Raw genomic sequence first — 16,400 nt, 5'->3', positions numbered from 1 at the left:
GTTGCCTCCATATTGCAGGTGGAAGAGTGAGGCTAAGAGACAGTGACTCAGCTAAGTCAACCCTGCACTAACTATCCTGAGAGTAAGTCCCACTGAACCTGGGATTTCACTTCTAGTACAATCTGAACTAGGGATTTGCACCTCACATTCAAAGCCACCATGTTACCGTCATTTTTGTAATACTTGTGGGCACACAGAAGTTCAGAGTAAAGTGAAAATGCAAACTGTATAAACAAATGTAATTTCCCAGTGAATGCTAGGGAGGAAAGACCCACAATTTTAAACTTGTGATTACTGCAAGAACCTTCTCTAGTGGAGAGGGAGTTAGCATCTTGTGTCGCTGTTTATTCTCCTGTGGTTATAAATACCCAGTTCCTCCTGGGCTGGATTTTCCACGCGCCTCATTTCTAACCCTTCTCCCATGAACATACTTGTGCCCCTTCCAAGGAAAAGTTACATTGTGTGATGCTCTATTAACGATTCATTAGCCGCATAAGTAGCTGTTTGTAGCTGAAGTGACCCTCCCCCCTCCCTCCCTCTTGTGCTGGATAAAGATTAAGAACAACCATCTGAACCAAGCGATTCATGAAGAGCGAGAGGCCATCATTGAATTGCGAGTGCAGCTCCGGCTCTTGCAGATGCAGCGAGCAAAATCGGAGCAGCAGGTGCAGGAAGAAGAGGAGCTTGAGAAACGGGCAGGCGCATCCCAGCAGCAGCCCCAGCCGCAGCCCCAGCCACCAAGAGAGACTGTCCCGGAGACAAAAGCAGCGAAAGAGCAGCCAAAGGCAATCAAGGAGCCAGTGAAGCCATCGCCAAGCAAGGAGCGAAAGGAAACGCCAATTTAATTGGATTCCTAAGGTATTCAGGAGACCACCTGGGGCAAAGCCAGGACTGTGCAACTTACTGTAAATCTGAGGCATGTATATTCTGTAAATAGGTTGTCTTTTACACCCTGGAGACATTTTGTCTCCTCCCTACCTGTGGCTTCTGCCTATCAGGCTCAGGTTATTTGGAAGGACAAAGCAATTTGAGATGGGGAAGAGGGTGCAGCACAGCTGTTACTTTGCGATGTCAGATACTGGCATCAGGTGACAATAAATGACTTGCTGGGAAGTTTTATTTTCAAACAGTTGGGTCTGGAGAAGTCTTGGAAATTCTCTCATGTGTTTTCTTCCTAAGGGCTACTTCATGCGTTTCATTTCACTACACTTAGTGTAGGGGGAAAGCCTACATACCCAGCCTTGTAATTGGCCACTCTTCCTGGTAGCCATAGGCAGTAGAATTTCCCGCCAGTTGTATAGGCTGGTGGGAGAGGGTTGGATTGCTCTGTTCCTTTTTCACCATACCACTTGACAGAAGGCCTTTTTCTTAGTATTGACTCTAGAGAAGGGATCTTCCTTTCCTCTGCAGCCAACTTGAAAATGTAAGCAACTAGCCTCGTAGCCTGGATTTTTTTAAAAACTAGCCTGTTAATAAGTTGTATGGGCTTACTTAAAAGGCTGCACATGTCTATGCATGTGTCATGTGCAGATCATGCTCGTTTCTATTTTACTGTACACACACACACACACACACGTTGGGAAGCCACAGTTGACAGCAACAAAATAGATAAATGCAACTATCATTCATAATAGTGTTCACATTTTTTCCACTGTGCTGGTGAAAGATAAATGTGTGAAGTGGCTCTTGGGTCAGAATCAGTTCCAACCCATAACCATACATTTACTTGCTTTGTGAATTTCTTTGCTCTCCATTGTAATTTCTATCTTTTTACTCACTCTTGCTTGTGCTTTTGGTACAGATTATGAGCAGTGGAGCTTTACAAAGTAGATTTGTCCTGAGTGGATGGAAGGTCTCCAAGGGCAAAACATTAGTGTTATTCAGCATGTTCTCATTCTCGTTTGACATTTTTAAAGCTGTATGGAACTATACGTAAAGCTGTGATGCAAAGATTGATGAGCACAGCCCCATAAATGAAAGTTACCCACAAAGATCTGTTAAACCTTGGCAATGCACTTAAGTATAGGACTAATTAACTAGGAAATGTATGTTCCTTCCAGGTGAGAATACAAGCACCGTATAAGTAAATAGTAAACACCTCGTAATGCAGACTCTGTTCATATCTTTTTAAAGTTTATTCATATGTTTGTGGATAATGCTTTGATAATTTAACAGGGACCCACACATTTTCACTTAATAGCCAACCCCCAATTGGTGGTTGCTAAACTTGGAAAGGGGCTGGAGTTTATTTTTGATGTACTGTTCTTCTGAGATGTAGAGTACTTTCAAGTACAGTGCAACACAAAGAACTCTGACCTCCTCCTGGAGCTAGAAAGGTGGTGGGAAATCACCTGTGCCATTGTACTGTGCCCCTGAGAAGCATGGGAATTTCTCCAGGATTGTCACAGAAGTTGCACTGTGCTTCTGGTGCATGTGGAATGCCTAGGAGACAGCATGACACAGAGAAGCAACTGCCCCCTTCTAAGGATTGAGGCTAGGAAGGGAATGGTTGATCCTCCTTGAGAGTCATGCAGTGATTTTGGGGCACCCTAAGCTACTCTGAAGTATAGTGTGACTACTGAGACAAATCCTTAACTCCAAGCTCAGGAGGCGGACTGTGGCTCATCATTCTTTCCAAAGGACAATGGGACATGGTGAGCATATTTGTGAACTTCTGAGTAATTAAAGCTGTTGGACAATGTGGCTTACTTAATCAGGTAATATACACCTCTCTTTGTAGACAAGTTCAAGCTATTCAGATGTCCTCCAACAATTCCTGATGGAGAGCTGCTTCCTTTTGCTTGATCATTTTCTGTTGCCAGCAACAAATTGTTTTGGTAACGTTTGTATTTCAGCAGCACCCATTTTTAAAAGCCCAGTTTAATTGAATTGGTCATCTCAGTAATGTAGAACAGATTCCACAGGGTGCTTTATAGCTTATTTACCGTAGTTTCTAGTCTGCATTATTTATTTTGTTTGGTGTGGTTTTCTTTGCCTATTGCACTGCTTATGAATCATTGGCCGTGATTTTATTTTGTACAAATAACGCTTTGATATATGTTACAGAGAACAGATTTTTTTAAACCTTGAAGAAAAGAATTTATGGGGACTGGTCAGATGACGGTTGTGTGTGCATAAAGCATTTTCCTTTGCCTGTTACATACATTTTATATTTTCTGGCAGTATTTAAACTTTTTTTGGTTTAAATTCTCACTAATTTCTATTAAATTGTCAAACCTTTATATAATCAATGTTCATCAAGCAAATATCTTGCTGCTGGTTAACTTCTATTTTGTCAATACCATGTTAATCAAGTAAATAAATTCTACAGCCATATGCATGTGGTTTTATTTAACTACAGGAAACAACAAATAACTTGGACAGGTTCAATACCTACCATCTCCAGAAAGAGCTGGGAATGTCCCATCTGAAAGCCTGGAGTGGTGTTACCAAGTAGCGTAGACAGTACTGAGCTCAACAGTTCAGTGATCTGATTCCATGCAAGGCAGCTTCTAGGTCGATATCCACTGCAAGCTGTAACTATCTCAAGCACTTGTTGCTGTCCAAATGTGACTTGTACAGGCACATGTAAGGCTTCTGGGGAAATGGGGAAGTGTTGTGTAATAGAGACTCTGCAACTGGGAACACCCACAGACAGCATTTGCAGTCTCTTGAGATAGGAACAAATTCAATAAGGCTTGCTTTTGAATAGATGTGCATACATTTGCACCGTTAATTTGCAGTCTGCATTGTTGCTGCTTCATGATAGCAAAAGTAAATATTAAGCAGCTGTCTGTGTGGTAACACAGTACAAAAAAATCTGGCAAGTTTGACATGTTATGATCAAAACGAGTATGTTTTTCCACTAGACGGCAGGTGATGGGAAAGAACAAGCTGAAAGAAAAAGATTAGTCAACCACATGAATATGAAGAACTGGTTGAATTAATCACTGTACATTTATTCTAACACTTATGAAAGCAAATGCAGGTTTAAACATTTTTTTTAAAGGCTGCATGAACTTAGAATTGGGTATGCTTTTTTTCCAGATTGTGGTGCTTTCTAATAGACAATATGGGGTGCACCAAGTGGTCAGATGCTGCAACATTGTTAAGTTAAGCAGCTATAGACCCTTGGATGAGAAATCACTAAAACTTCAAGTAAAAAGCAAGGCATGAATACAACCATTTTTTAAAAAAAGCCCAATATGTAGCTCAAGGAATAAAGGAGCCTATAGTTCTAAAAAGGATAAAAAGAGCACTTCAATACAGAAACATACCAGCCATTAGACACACTGAAAAAACAATACAAAAACAACTCAACGGAAGGTGGTAGGGGCAATGGCACTCTGTTGTGTATTGTTTTGCAACAATAACAAACCAGCATCATGGCTCACTGTGGACATTCTCAAGGAGACTGCATGAGATTCAGGACGCTGTCTGAACTGGAACACCCCATGCCACATGGTTACAACCCAGCCTTCCTACTCCATCAGAGCATTAGTGTGCCATACTACTTCCAGGCAGCCTAGTTTTCTAATACTGATTATCAGGCCAGGATCTGGCCATGAATACTTTGTCTCTACAGATTTATGAAGTATGTTTTAGTTCAAACAAGTTCAACACATTTCTTTGAAAGCTCAGCTTCTCAGAGCTTCCAAATAACTAACACCATGGTCTTATCTGAACATCACAAGTTGAGGTAGGAGCGTATGCATATAAATTCATGTATACATAGACAGACACATATATATGTGAAATAACCAATATCACTAAACATAGTAAATCGTAGTAGGGAGCTGCTACTACTACTATATGAAAAGAAATAAGGCAGAGCCAGCATTCGTTATGCATTTCTAATCTCATAATTTTAACAGCCACTTTGCACATCGATAACTAGCCACCATGAACATGTGCAGCATTTGTCAGCCCCCCCCCCCATTATGACTCTTGAACCAAGCTTTCAGTCTGGGGACATACATACACAATACCAGTTACACACATTTCTTCAGAGTAGGACATCCACCTGTCCTTGGGTAACCACACACACACACACACACACACGCCATGAGAAGTTAAACACAATTTTAGACCCACATGCCACCATCAGAACAGGAAAAGGAGAGACTTGATAAAAGCATTCCCTATTTGCAAGCTTTTATACAGTATTAAGAGAAGGAGATTTCATTCACTCTTATTAATAAATTTTCTTTTTATTTGGACAAGGAGAGAACATTTTATCACAACAGTTTGAAATAGCATGATTAAAGACTGCAGCCCTCCCAAGAGTGGTCACAGATATGTACAGTATATGAAGAGCCGATCATGATCTAGTTAAAAATACCTGATGTGAAGTACATGTGCTAACAGGTTTCCTTCAGGTCATGACCAGCATGAAAAACACATTAGGACACAGGTACTCAGTGGAGTTTTCTGCTAATGAGTACAGCAATATGCTGTGTTTAAAGGTTTACAATCAAATTTTTGTTAGTGTTAGCACTGAGCCCTTAAGGGGAGAAAACAAACACCAAATCTCTACTTTTCCCTCTTTTACACACATCAAAACTATTCACACTTAAGGAAGTGCCCAGCTGCATACAAATTAAGTCTTTTCAAGGATAAAAACTTTTAATAGCTAATACTGGAGGTGTCTCTTGCTTCTTGGTACAAATCTGCCTTTATAGGGTATGAGAATTTCAGCTATCAGTTCCTAAGAGGGGGAAAGCTTGTTACATTAACTCCTCAGGAGAAAACAAATGCCGGTCTCTGGAAATCACATCCCTTCTACACTGAAAATGCTCAGCCAATTCAAGTTTCACATATTCAGGAAGACAGAAGATTTAAGGCTCTGGTGGCAAATACAATCCTCTGAGCAAAGTTGTTCTATAGTCAAGATTCAACAGGTAATGTTTATTTTTATTTTTCCTTGACTCTTAAAATCCTTGGTCTCAGGTTTAGATAACATCCAACTGAAGTTAAAAGTCTGGCAAGAAATTCCTTCCTCCATGGGAAAAAAAGAGGTTTCAGTCATCCATTTTAGGAGCACTTGAGGATTGCCCTGCGATTTTGTAATGTTTTTGGTTTGTTTGTTTTTTAATTAAAATTATAGCAACATTCAGGGACTACTTTTAGTAAGTTGAAGAGGCTGTGCTCATGGCATCATCTGCAATTTTGGTACTGGCAGGGTGGATGCTTGCAAAGTATTTTACATCATTATCATTATCCATTTGGAGGGCCACAATTGTCTGCTCCACTGCTTCTTGGTGAGCACTGACACATGTTAAAAAATATTCTGTATGGAGAAAAAGCAAGAGAATCTTTTTTTATAAAGGAAAAGGTAGCATCATAAAAGATATGCTTCTTATAAAACCCCAAATTAGGATGCAAAGTCAATGCTTATTTTTTTGCTGCCAGTACAGAACATTTATACAAAATGCATACAAAGACTAACATTTTAAATCATTTATATATATTATAATTTAGCATAAACAAACAAACAAACAAACAAAGGACCATGCTTATCATGACTGGGTTGTAGAAAGTATACAGCACAGGCTCCCACATTCTTCTGGCTCAATTTTAAGGTGCTAGTTATAATCAACATTCACTGAGAAGTCATCTGTGCTGCGTAAGGTTGAGCAGGGAAAATTCACTGATCCTTAAAGCACTGTACTGGATGCCTGTGGCCTACTGGGTACAGCTTAGGACCTAAGTACTTAAAGGAATGCCTCTCCTTTACCTACTGACCTATGTTTTGAGATCAGGAGGGGAGACCCTGCTCTTGATCCCACCCTGGGGAATGGCAGTTATCCCCTGTGCTGCTAACGACATACTTCTCCCAAGCTTAAATACCCTGGACCTGACAGTGTTACTAATGCGTTTGTTGTCTTGTGCTGTTGTTTTGGTTTTGCAGTTTTTATACATTTTAACGTGCATAAATGGCTGCAAAGGTGTAGAATACAAGCAGAATAAATAATACCACTACCACCTCTTTACGTTTTTCAGCCATGTCTCAAGTGAAAACTCCTGCCAATTGGATTCCTGATTCCTTTATGGGTAGCTGGCCTGGCCTGCCCCAGCAACTTTTCTGGTCCTCTAGGATTGCATCAGTTTTGGTGTCAGTGGCAAAAAGGAAGGGGGGAATAGAGACTATGCTGAAGTGAACAAAGCCCAGCACCCTGATAGGAATGCAAATCATGCAAAGAGGCGGCCATAACCCCGTTCTCAGCTGTTATAGACCCTGAAGTACTGGCCAAGGCTGAATGCAACTCTTAGGCCAAAAAAGTTAGCTACTCCTGCTCTAGAAGATGCACAGAATCTTAAAAGAGTTTTTCCATGTGAGGAGGAACCTTTCTTGGAGGCTTCCTGTGTTAGAATTTTCATTTCTGCTTCCAGTCTGGTACCTAGGAAATTCCCACAGCCTCCCAGATGTTAACTTTTTTTCATCCCTTGTTGCAAGTATTTCAAACATCAGGAACCAGTCCAGAACAAAAGATGTGCTTGAGGAAAAAACAATGGCATGAGAGTACATTTACTAGCTAATACTACACTATAAGGATGCACACAGGAAATGTGTGATTTCTACAGAGCAGGAAATGCAGCAAGAGTACTTGAGTCCACAAACCTTTCTCTAGAAGCGTTTGCCTTAATGTTTTTGCAAGTAGGACTCGAACGTTTGGAACTCTATCTGAGGCCAAGAGCAGTAAATGGGGTAATAGATGCTCAGCAAACTGATCCATTGGCAGGCAGTCATCTTCTATGATAGTCTGAAAAGAAGATAAAGTAACTGTTTTAGACTTCCCCAAAAAGCAGGAGCAAAGCCTCTAAAATAGCAATAAAATATATTCTATAGGGTCATTTTGAAGATCTCTTCTTTTTGCTTTCTTGGATTTGGGATTGCTCCCCACCCATCCCCCTTCTCAACTGATACACACAGCTAGCCATCCACATGGAAAGCTTCAAGGAGACATATTTTTGGATAACACACATTAAATTAGGACAAGAGAATGATAACCATCATTAGGCTCAACCTCCAAAAGCTATTTATCTTTTTGTAAGGAGAGGAGTTCACAAATACTATCCAGTTAGCTACTCTTACTAACTTCCTATTGTACCCATGATCAAACTCTGGAATCCAGAAATAATTCAGTGTTGAAAATGGAAAAACTTGTAACTTTGTAGCAGTGGCTTACATGTCAAGAAAATAAGAATAATTCATGAATCTCTTACCTGGCAAATAAAGGCGAACGTTTGCCTGCCAGACCACTTTTGGCACCTGCAGAACGTTTCAACCAGTTCATTCATGAGATCGACCACAAATGTTGGCGGTGGAGCACTATACAGCTTCTTTACCATTTCACTAACCTAGAAAATATACAAAGAACTCAGTACATGGATTACCTGCTAAAATGGTTACTAAGTCAAATTCCATTTTTAACGTTTACATTATAGTTCATACCAATTTGAAGGAAATCCAACGAACAGAGGAAACCTTGTCTGCACAAAGACTGAGAGCAATAGGTCGCAGGTAATCGTATATGTCTCTGGCACTATACAGATCTAGAAGCAAGATCAGCTGCCTACAAAAATAAAATAAACAAAGGACTTAAAACTGCTAACCAATCATGAAAATGAAGCTATGTGCTGCAAGCAAAGGTGAATATTCCAGGAAGAAGAAGAAGAAGAAGAAGAAGAAGAAGAAGAAGAAGAAGAAGAAGGGGGGGGGGGTCTTAAAGCGGCTAACAATCTCCCTTCCCCTCCTCCCCTACAACACACACTCTGTGAGCTGAGTGAGGCTGAGACACTTCAGAGAGAAGTGTGACTGGCCCAAGGTCACCCAGCAGCTGCATGTGGAGGAGCGGGGAATCGAACGCAGTTCACCAGATTACTAGTCCCCTGCTCTTAACCACTACACCACACTGGCTCTACACACCACACTGGCATAGAAGAGCAGAGACGTGGGTTCCAGCCGGATTGAGTAGTCTCTCTGAAAAAAAGCTACAGTGCAGGAGGAACTCCCTGTATCTTACCACCTGCTCTAATGGCCACCAATTGCTGCTGGAGTGTTCATTCATTATAAGGCACCTCATGGGGATGAAATGGAGCATGCCCTTGTGCTGCTGATGGTGTGGAGAGGTTTGGTTCTGCTCTTTCTTAGATCTAAAAGATCCACACACTACAATTCCAAGCATGCTTATTCAGCAATAAATTCCAATGAGTTAAATTTTCTTGGGACTAAGTCCCACTGAACACAAAAAAACTTACTTTTTACTTAAGCATACATAGACCCTAAGTTTCAGCCTCTCATCTGGCAAGTGGAATAAAAAACAAGCAGCTAGTGGGTCTTTCCACCTTCTCAGAACCTAACTGTGCCCAAACAGAAGTGGTATTGTAATTCTATATTAATAATAATCAGGTCTAGCATTTAGACAGCATAGTTTACTACTAAAACTTACTCAGCAAGTTCTGCTCGGAAACGCCAGTTCCTGCTGTTATCGGTGACCAAGAATTCCTGAAGCTGGTAAAGATATTCCCGCCTTTTATCAGGGTGAAGAAGCTGGAAAATAAAGATGAATGTTTTCAGAACCATACAAATTATAGTTGATTGTACAGTGGTGCCCCGCAAGACGAACGCCTCGCAAGACGGAAAACCCGCTAGACGAAAGGGTTTTCCGTTTTGGAGGCGCTTCGCAAAACGAATTGCCCTATGGGGTTGCTTCGCAAGCCGAAAAAAATCTTGCGCGTCCCCGCGGTTTTTTTTCACTCCCCCCCTTTTCCTAAGCCGCCTATCAGCTGTTCCGCTGAAAAACCCGCTTAACAGCTGATCACGGAAAGCCGCTAGACCGCTGTAGCGCTAATCAATGGGCTTGCTTCGCAAGACGAAAAAATCGCTAGACGACGAGAATCGCGGAACGGATTCTTTTCGTCTTGCGAGGCACCACTGTAGTTTATCAAATTATAGTTGAATATAGTCTATCAAAAAATGAGGCTATTCCAGAATTTCTATGAAATATCCTGGAACAAGACAGTAATGCAATATACAATGTGAATGATGACAGAAATTAAACACATCTTCAGTTTCATCACATGATATCCAAGTTTTACTAAATACTAAAAGTTTATAAATTTAATTATCTGTCACCACAGAAGTATGCATACAGGGAGGAGGAAAAAGGATTATTTTGTATGCATAAAAGGAGGATGTACCTTCAGAAAATCATGCAGATGCTTAAGCACACCAATTCTGACTTCATCAAGGTCCTTTAAGAAGCCATTGAAGACTGGAACCAGATCACCAGCAGTAAGCTGGTCTCCAAGAATGACTGCAAGTTCATGTATAGAGAATGCCAACGTTCTTCGAACTTTCCACTAAAACAATGCACAAGGCCAACTTGTTAGCAAATCATACAACTTATTCAATGTTAGGGTTAGATTTGTTGCACAGCCAAGAGTACAGCAACCGAAAGCAAGTTAGTTCAGCAGATTATTTTACAACAGCAACCAGAAAAAGCTGATAAAATAAAAATATTATTTTTCACTCACTCCACCCTGTCTTGAAACTGAACAGAAGTAATTAAAACAATCTACACATTCACAGCTTGGTTTGAAGGCTGGAACTAGACAAAAAGGAAATGTGGTTGCTTCCATGCATCTCTTCTTTCCTCCAGTGAAGTCTAGTAACATAAAACCCATGTTGGACATCATGGTGCAGTGGAAAGTCTACCCCGGCCTAACAAAATTTTCAATGCAATTAAATTACATTATGCATTTTTATTTATTGGATATTACTGGAAACAAAGGAGATGTGGGGCTGTTTTCAGCAAAAAGCCAAGCATCTCTCAAATCTGATTCCTCTACCATGTTGCAATTAATCAGTTAACTTACAATCAGTTAACATATTAATGCAGTTACTATTTACTGCTGAGAAAGGGGCTGGAGGGGAACTTTTTATTTGAGTGATAATATATAGAGATTTATATACCACCTAATCAAAAAACCACAGCTTTAAGCAGTTTATACAAAATAGAAATTGTTTGGATCAGCTTTCCTAAACAAAAAAGATGTTAAGCATGTTCTCATTCCATTCAATCCCTTATTATAACTTTTTGGGGGCAACAGGAGAAAACAAAAGATGTCCTAACTTCCTCCACCTGTTCCCCAGAGGACCTTTTGTGTTCCTGCAAACCCAGCAGAGGAGGAACCTTTTCAAAATTCTAACACCACAGCCAAAGGATCAGGCATCCCTTGCATAGGTGTCTGAAGTACAATCCTAGGCTCTCTTCACCACTGTGAAACAACACACGATTGTGCTCATAATTCTATTTTACTGATTTGTCCGGAATTTTAGACATAATAAGATTAATCCCATACAGCTGGTAAACTCTGGCCTTGTATGAATGCTATCGCAAACTCTTGGGATAAATGTTGGCACAGAGCAAAGTTCTTTTCTAATCCTTCCTTTGAATTATTTTTTGAGTTTAGCAGATTCATTGCCCTGAATTCAAAAAGGAAGAATGCTGGGGGGGGGCGGGTTCAGAAATTATATTAGAGCAAGCTGTTCCTACAGCAAATCTATTAGTTGATCAGTGTAAATGGAAAAAAGAAATCCAACAGGTTATTTATGGTTTACAGAGCAATCTTACAGCAAGATCTGTCGGAATGAGTAGGTTAGGATTCAGTAGATCTCTGGCTAAACTGGGAGGTTCCCAGTACAGCCAGGCTACACTGCTTAACTCCCATCTTCACCTCAGCCAGAGATCTACCAGATTATATTCCCCATTCTAGCCCAAATGGAGCCCAATTGGCTGAGCCAAGCCTAGTAGATCTTAAACCAGCATAAGCCCTGGAAAAGGGGTGTGACAGGGGCAGGATCCTAAGCCTGTTCATCTTGGTCATGTAATCTGGCAGTAAATTAAGCCAGTAAACAGGATGGTGTAATTCAAATACTATTTTAAAGGCTTACTTTCCCTTTGTCAGCCTTAATCTGGCTCAGCCAGCAACAGCCTTGCTGCTGAATGGAGTTTGGATCTGGAGTAATTTTATGCCATCTTAATTTACACTGGTTTCCTTTACACTAGCCTACTATGTATAGGATTCCTCCCCTAGAAAGAAAAATATGATAAAGACATGTGCAAATTCTCCTTCCAGGACACAAGTAGTTACCACCCCTTCCCCTCAGATATCCCTATTCTCAGGAAAAACATCAAGAATGCTATAGTAATGAGAAGCGGCCCAACATTTCTGCTTTCCCATTAAATCAAGAACCTTAGACTCATTTCTGGAAGACTAGAGAAGCCAAAGCATACAATTTCAAATTGCACATAGTATCTAAGTACTTTCAGGTCTTATAAAGAGCTATAACATTACCTGCATGTCAGAGGCTAACGTCTCATAAGTATCTTTCAGACAGTGCCAGTTCTGTCTCCCTAAGGTAAGTGCCACACCTGGAAGGCTGTAGGCACAGTGCTTTGCAATCTCTGTATCAACAGTCTGAGCTCGAGAGGGATCAGTCATGGATAAATACTGGTCCAGCAAGGCCTGAGGTACAATGTCCTAAAACGCAAAGCATATGAATTTAAGCATATGTTCTGAGAAAACTACGTCACCATAAAAAATAATTAATTAAAAATGTTAAGACTGCAGGGAAAGAGAATGAAAAAGAAAATTCAAGTACTATTTCTTAGGTTACATTATTCTTCTAATAACCAACTTATTACAAGTATAAATGGGAACTTTTTAAGGAGCGAAGTTGCTCACCTTTCAACAGAGCTGATGGAGGGGCCTTGCAGTCCCATCTCCCTCCCTCTCCTGCAGTCCAATAGGACAGCTGCTGATGACAGTTGAGGGAGAAGCCACAAAATGAGGATGGGAGTCATGTGCAGCCCCCATGGGTGGAAGGTTGCCACATGCGCCCTAGGTCTTGAGAGTACAGAGTACAAGGGAAGCAGTAACTCAGGGCAACAGGATTAGCTACCACTTTGCTGACTATATGGGCTGTGATGTTTCTGTTTTGCCTACAGGTGTCTGAAGCCATTAAGGCAAAAGGGAAACAGAAAAGCTTGTGCATAGTACAAGCCATCTCTCACACACTCACTAGTCCAGTGTGCAGTTACTGTAATAGAAATTCTTGCCGACTGCATGTACAGGTCAGATTTGCAACTGATGATGCTCTCAAGGGGACAACAGTAGTCTGAGTGAGGAGGCTCAGGTTTCAATTTTAAATATCAAAGTTCAGAATTCTTTAAAAAAGACGGAGAAAGTTGCAGTGAACAATTTAAGCAAAGTAAAAATTATACTTACGGGTGTCGGATCATATATTACATGTAAAATGACTTTTAAGTTGCAGTTTCTCTCATGTACAAGGATAAAACTCTTTAAAAATACCTGAATTTTAGATTTTTTTTCTTCTTCAGGGCTGAAACTACTATTAGTGCTAAAGTCGGAATCATTATGAATATAACGCAGAGCAGATTCTACAATGTCCTGTGGTGGAAAGTTAAAAACAACAACTTACAATGCAGGCATACTCTGCAGCACTATCCAATGCATATTTACTCAAAAGTAAATCCAAAGCATATGAAAATGAAGTTACTTGTTTTCTGACATTAAGCTCAAGTGATAAAATTCACAGCAGCCAAATATTTACCTCAGCAGTATCATTGATTAAAGGCACTGGGTCATCCTGAATGGATGTAAAGCTCAGGTGATCTTTGATGCTCAGCTCATTCTGAGAATCCACTGACTTGCCAATGCCTGCTGTCGTTTCCTCCTGAGGGTCCAGGCTTGAGGCTCGAAGGGCAGCAGAGAGCACCTCCACTTGTGCTGTGCATGTAAGGGAGGGGGCAAGCAGGTCAAAAACTTGTTCTACAACCATTACACAAACGTTTCAGTGGTGTAGTAGTACTTCCCCCACACCCTGCTTCATATTCCATTAACACAGCAGTTGAGAACCTCCACTGATGGAAGCAGAGCCTTTACAGAAATGCCCTGTGGCTATGGAATGATCTTGCTGCTAAGGTGTAAAGTCTTTAAATGGTTTCAGAAGGAATTACAACACACTTCTGGTTAAGCATGGAATAAATCTGTTAGGTAAACTTTGGGAATATGCAGACTCTGGTTTTATGCTGCATTTTTATTGCTTTTAGTATTTTACCCTGATGATGGCATGTTATCTGCTTTGTAAGCTGCTCCGAGCTTATGAAAAAACATCCATCAATGCTCTAAATCAGGGGTCAGCAAGGTTTATCTTGCCTGCGCCGGATTGGTCCCATGGAGAGCCCTCCGTGGGCCAGAGGGCCCGTAATTTCTGGCGTCTGCGCATGCGCAATTTCCGGAGCTGCAGAAGTGAGTCCCGGAGCTGCGCCGGTTTAGCACAAAATGCGAGTGGGCAGCTCGGTTTGGGGACAGCTCGTGGGCCGGTCAAACGACCTTCACGGGCCGCTTCTGGCCCATGGGCCTTAGGTTGCTGACCCCAGTTTTAAATGAAAGCTGTACGACAGTGCAAGATGCAGTTCCACTAGGATTTCCAAGCATGCATACTCAAAGATAATAGTAAATAGGTGAACAGGCAGTACACATTTGGAGGCTACCAAGGAAGCCCTTTACTTCTTTCTGCAGAGCCAATGAAATTAATGAACCTGACTTAGTTAGGTCCTTTAAATAGGCTCACTCTGACCCCTTGCATCAGCATTTTTCATTTGCTTTCTAAAGTCTTGCATATTTTGATAGTAACAATGTAGGGTTATATATAGTATTATCTACTCACAGCTAATTCAAAGACCTGAATGTTCATGATATGCAAATTCTGCAAATTTATACATCCAGAGTATTTAAAGTAGTTATGGAGATTTATCTCATTACATATTTTCTTCTGTTCTTGTAACTGCACAAGTTGACCACCATAGACTATAGGCCTCAGCAGTGGCCAACAGACAAAGTTGACTGCATGGTTCTCCTCCTGCTACACAGTCAGCTGTATTAGTGGTTGTTATATTCAGCAAAGAGCTGAAAGAAGCAATTCATCCTGGGGAAGCCATTGTTTCTGGCCATTTGCCATTTGAAACAGGGGTCACTGTGTTAGTTATGTTCTGCCTAGGTTTTTAGGCTTTTCAAAAGACTCGGGGGGGGGGGGCAGAATCTTCTTTTGAAGAAACCAAACAAAGCTTCAGTGTTAAATATGCAACTATAAGAACCGAGACACTGGGAACTAACTGGTGATTGAATTAGGATTTGCTAGGCACAACTAAGCAAGGCTTGGTGACATGAAATGCATGTAGCCATATAATGAATAATAAAACATCCATATAATAATAGTAATGATAACATACACTGAATGCTTAACTATTTCTCTATTCACTACTTTATTCATTCTTGTGACATCCTTAAAGTGATGCCAATTTTATTATCTCCAATTTGAGGGGAATGGGGAAGGAAAGGAGAGATAGAGAAACTTGCCAAAGGCTGTCTAGTGTCACAGTGGGCAGAAGTTAGATCTAGATCTACTTGTACATGCCTAGCAGTAGATTGGCATGGGCTTCTGATTCCCAATTGCATGTGAATAATAGCAACAAATTGATACCTCTCCCTGCCACCCTAAATTATACTGTTGAAATGTAGAAAGTTTGGGGTAACCCAAATTAGAGTTTTGTGTGAAAGATTGTGAGCTCCATTCAGGATTCCTAGGCCCCAAATTATTTTATTTGCCTGCCTCTTGCACTAGGCAGCTTTGAGTAGATCTTGGGGTTTAGTAAAAAATACAGTATATTTTGCAAGCCTTAAGTCTGTCTACCCTGGTGTAGTGAACTCACAGTTGAGGTGATATTTGATTTTAAGACAGTTTGGAAAGCTGCCTCTCAGGTATGATTCTGATTAAGGGACTAATGCTTTTGCAAAGGATTTTAAAAGATGACTGGTAATACTGTGTGATGCGTAGATGAGAGAGTTGTGAGGTAGGGTTCAATTATTTAAAGGAACTAGATACTGCAATTTCAGGACCATTTTTTAGGTCCTGAAAGTGAAAGAATTTATTGTGAAACTTTAAGGAAATAAATGTCATTCAGGTATAGAATAATTTGGGGGCACCACTACTAATTGGTACTGTCTTTTATCCTTGTCTGACTCTGCAACTTCATGTGAATCATACCTCGGTTAGCATCAATACCAAAACACATTGCTTTTGGCTCCTTTCCCATTCAGTTGAAACTTCCCCAACTCCCCCGGTTCAAATCAAAATGTATCTCTCTCACACTACCTAAAACCTGGTGCCTACCAAACCATTACACGAGACATGTCATGCTGTTCTTTCTAATGCAACATGTGCATTATATGACATTGGCTGTGACAACCCATGTGATTTTTATGAACATTTATTATGTAATCACATCCAATGTAGTACTGTGGCATTA

The 16,400-nt window shown here is 40.7% G+C and overlaps 2 protein-coding genes across 12 annotated transcripts in view; one reads left to right on the top strand and one right to left on the bottom strand.

Annotated features, from left to right (window-relative positions):
- RALBP1 (ralA binding protein 1) overlaps positions 1-3,335 on the top strand; it is a 34,226-nt gene extending 30,891 nt beyond the window's left edge. For both annotated transcript variants that reach the window (XM_082234913.1, XM_082234914.1), the window contains one exon: positions 555-3,335. In XM_082234913.1, coding sequence (XP_082091039.1) covers positions 555-845 — 291 coding nt within the window. In that variant the 3' untranslated portion in view covers positions 846-3,335. The remainder of the gene's footprint in view (positions 1-554) is intronic.
- Positions 3,336-5,189: 1,854 nt separating this feature from the next.
- Positions 5,190-16,400, bottom strand: part of PPP4R1 (protein phosphatase 4 regulatory subunit 1) — a 36,359-nt gene continuing 25,148 nt past the window's right edge. For all 10 annotated transcript variants that reach the window (XM_082234903.1, XM_082234907.1, XM_082234912.1 and 7 more), the window contains 9 exons: positions 13,643-13,818; positions 13,381-13,479; positions 12,364-12,549; positions 10,204-10,365; positions 9,453-9,553; positions 8,456-8,576; positions 8,227-8,361; positions 7,622-7,763; positions 5,190-6,289 (listed from right to left, as the gene is read on the bottom strand). In XM_082234903.1, coding sequence (XP_082091029.1) covers positions 6,126-6,289; positions 7,622-7,763; positions 8,227-8,361; positions 8,456-8,576; positions 9,453-9,553; positions 10,204-10,365; positions 12,364-12,549; positions 13,381-13,479; positions 13,643-13,818 — 1,286 coding nt within the window. In that variant the 3' untranslated portion in view covers positions 5,190-6,125. The remainder of the gene's footprint in view (positions 6,290-7,621; positions 7,764-8,226; positions 8,362-8,455; positions 8,577-9,452; positions 9,554-10,203; positions 10,366-12,363; positions 12,550-13,380; positions 13,480-13,642; positions 13,819-16,400) is intronic.

The sequence above is a fragment of the Podarcis vaucheri genome (genome assembly GCF_965113315.1).
Source record: "Podarcis vaucheri genome assembly, chromosome: 8".
Lineage (NCBI taxonomy): Eukaryota > Metazoa > Chordata > Lepidosauria > Squamata > Lacertidae > Podarcis > Podarcis vaucheri.
This window is presented reverse-complemented; position numbering and strand designations above follow the sequence as displayed.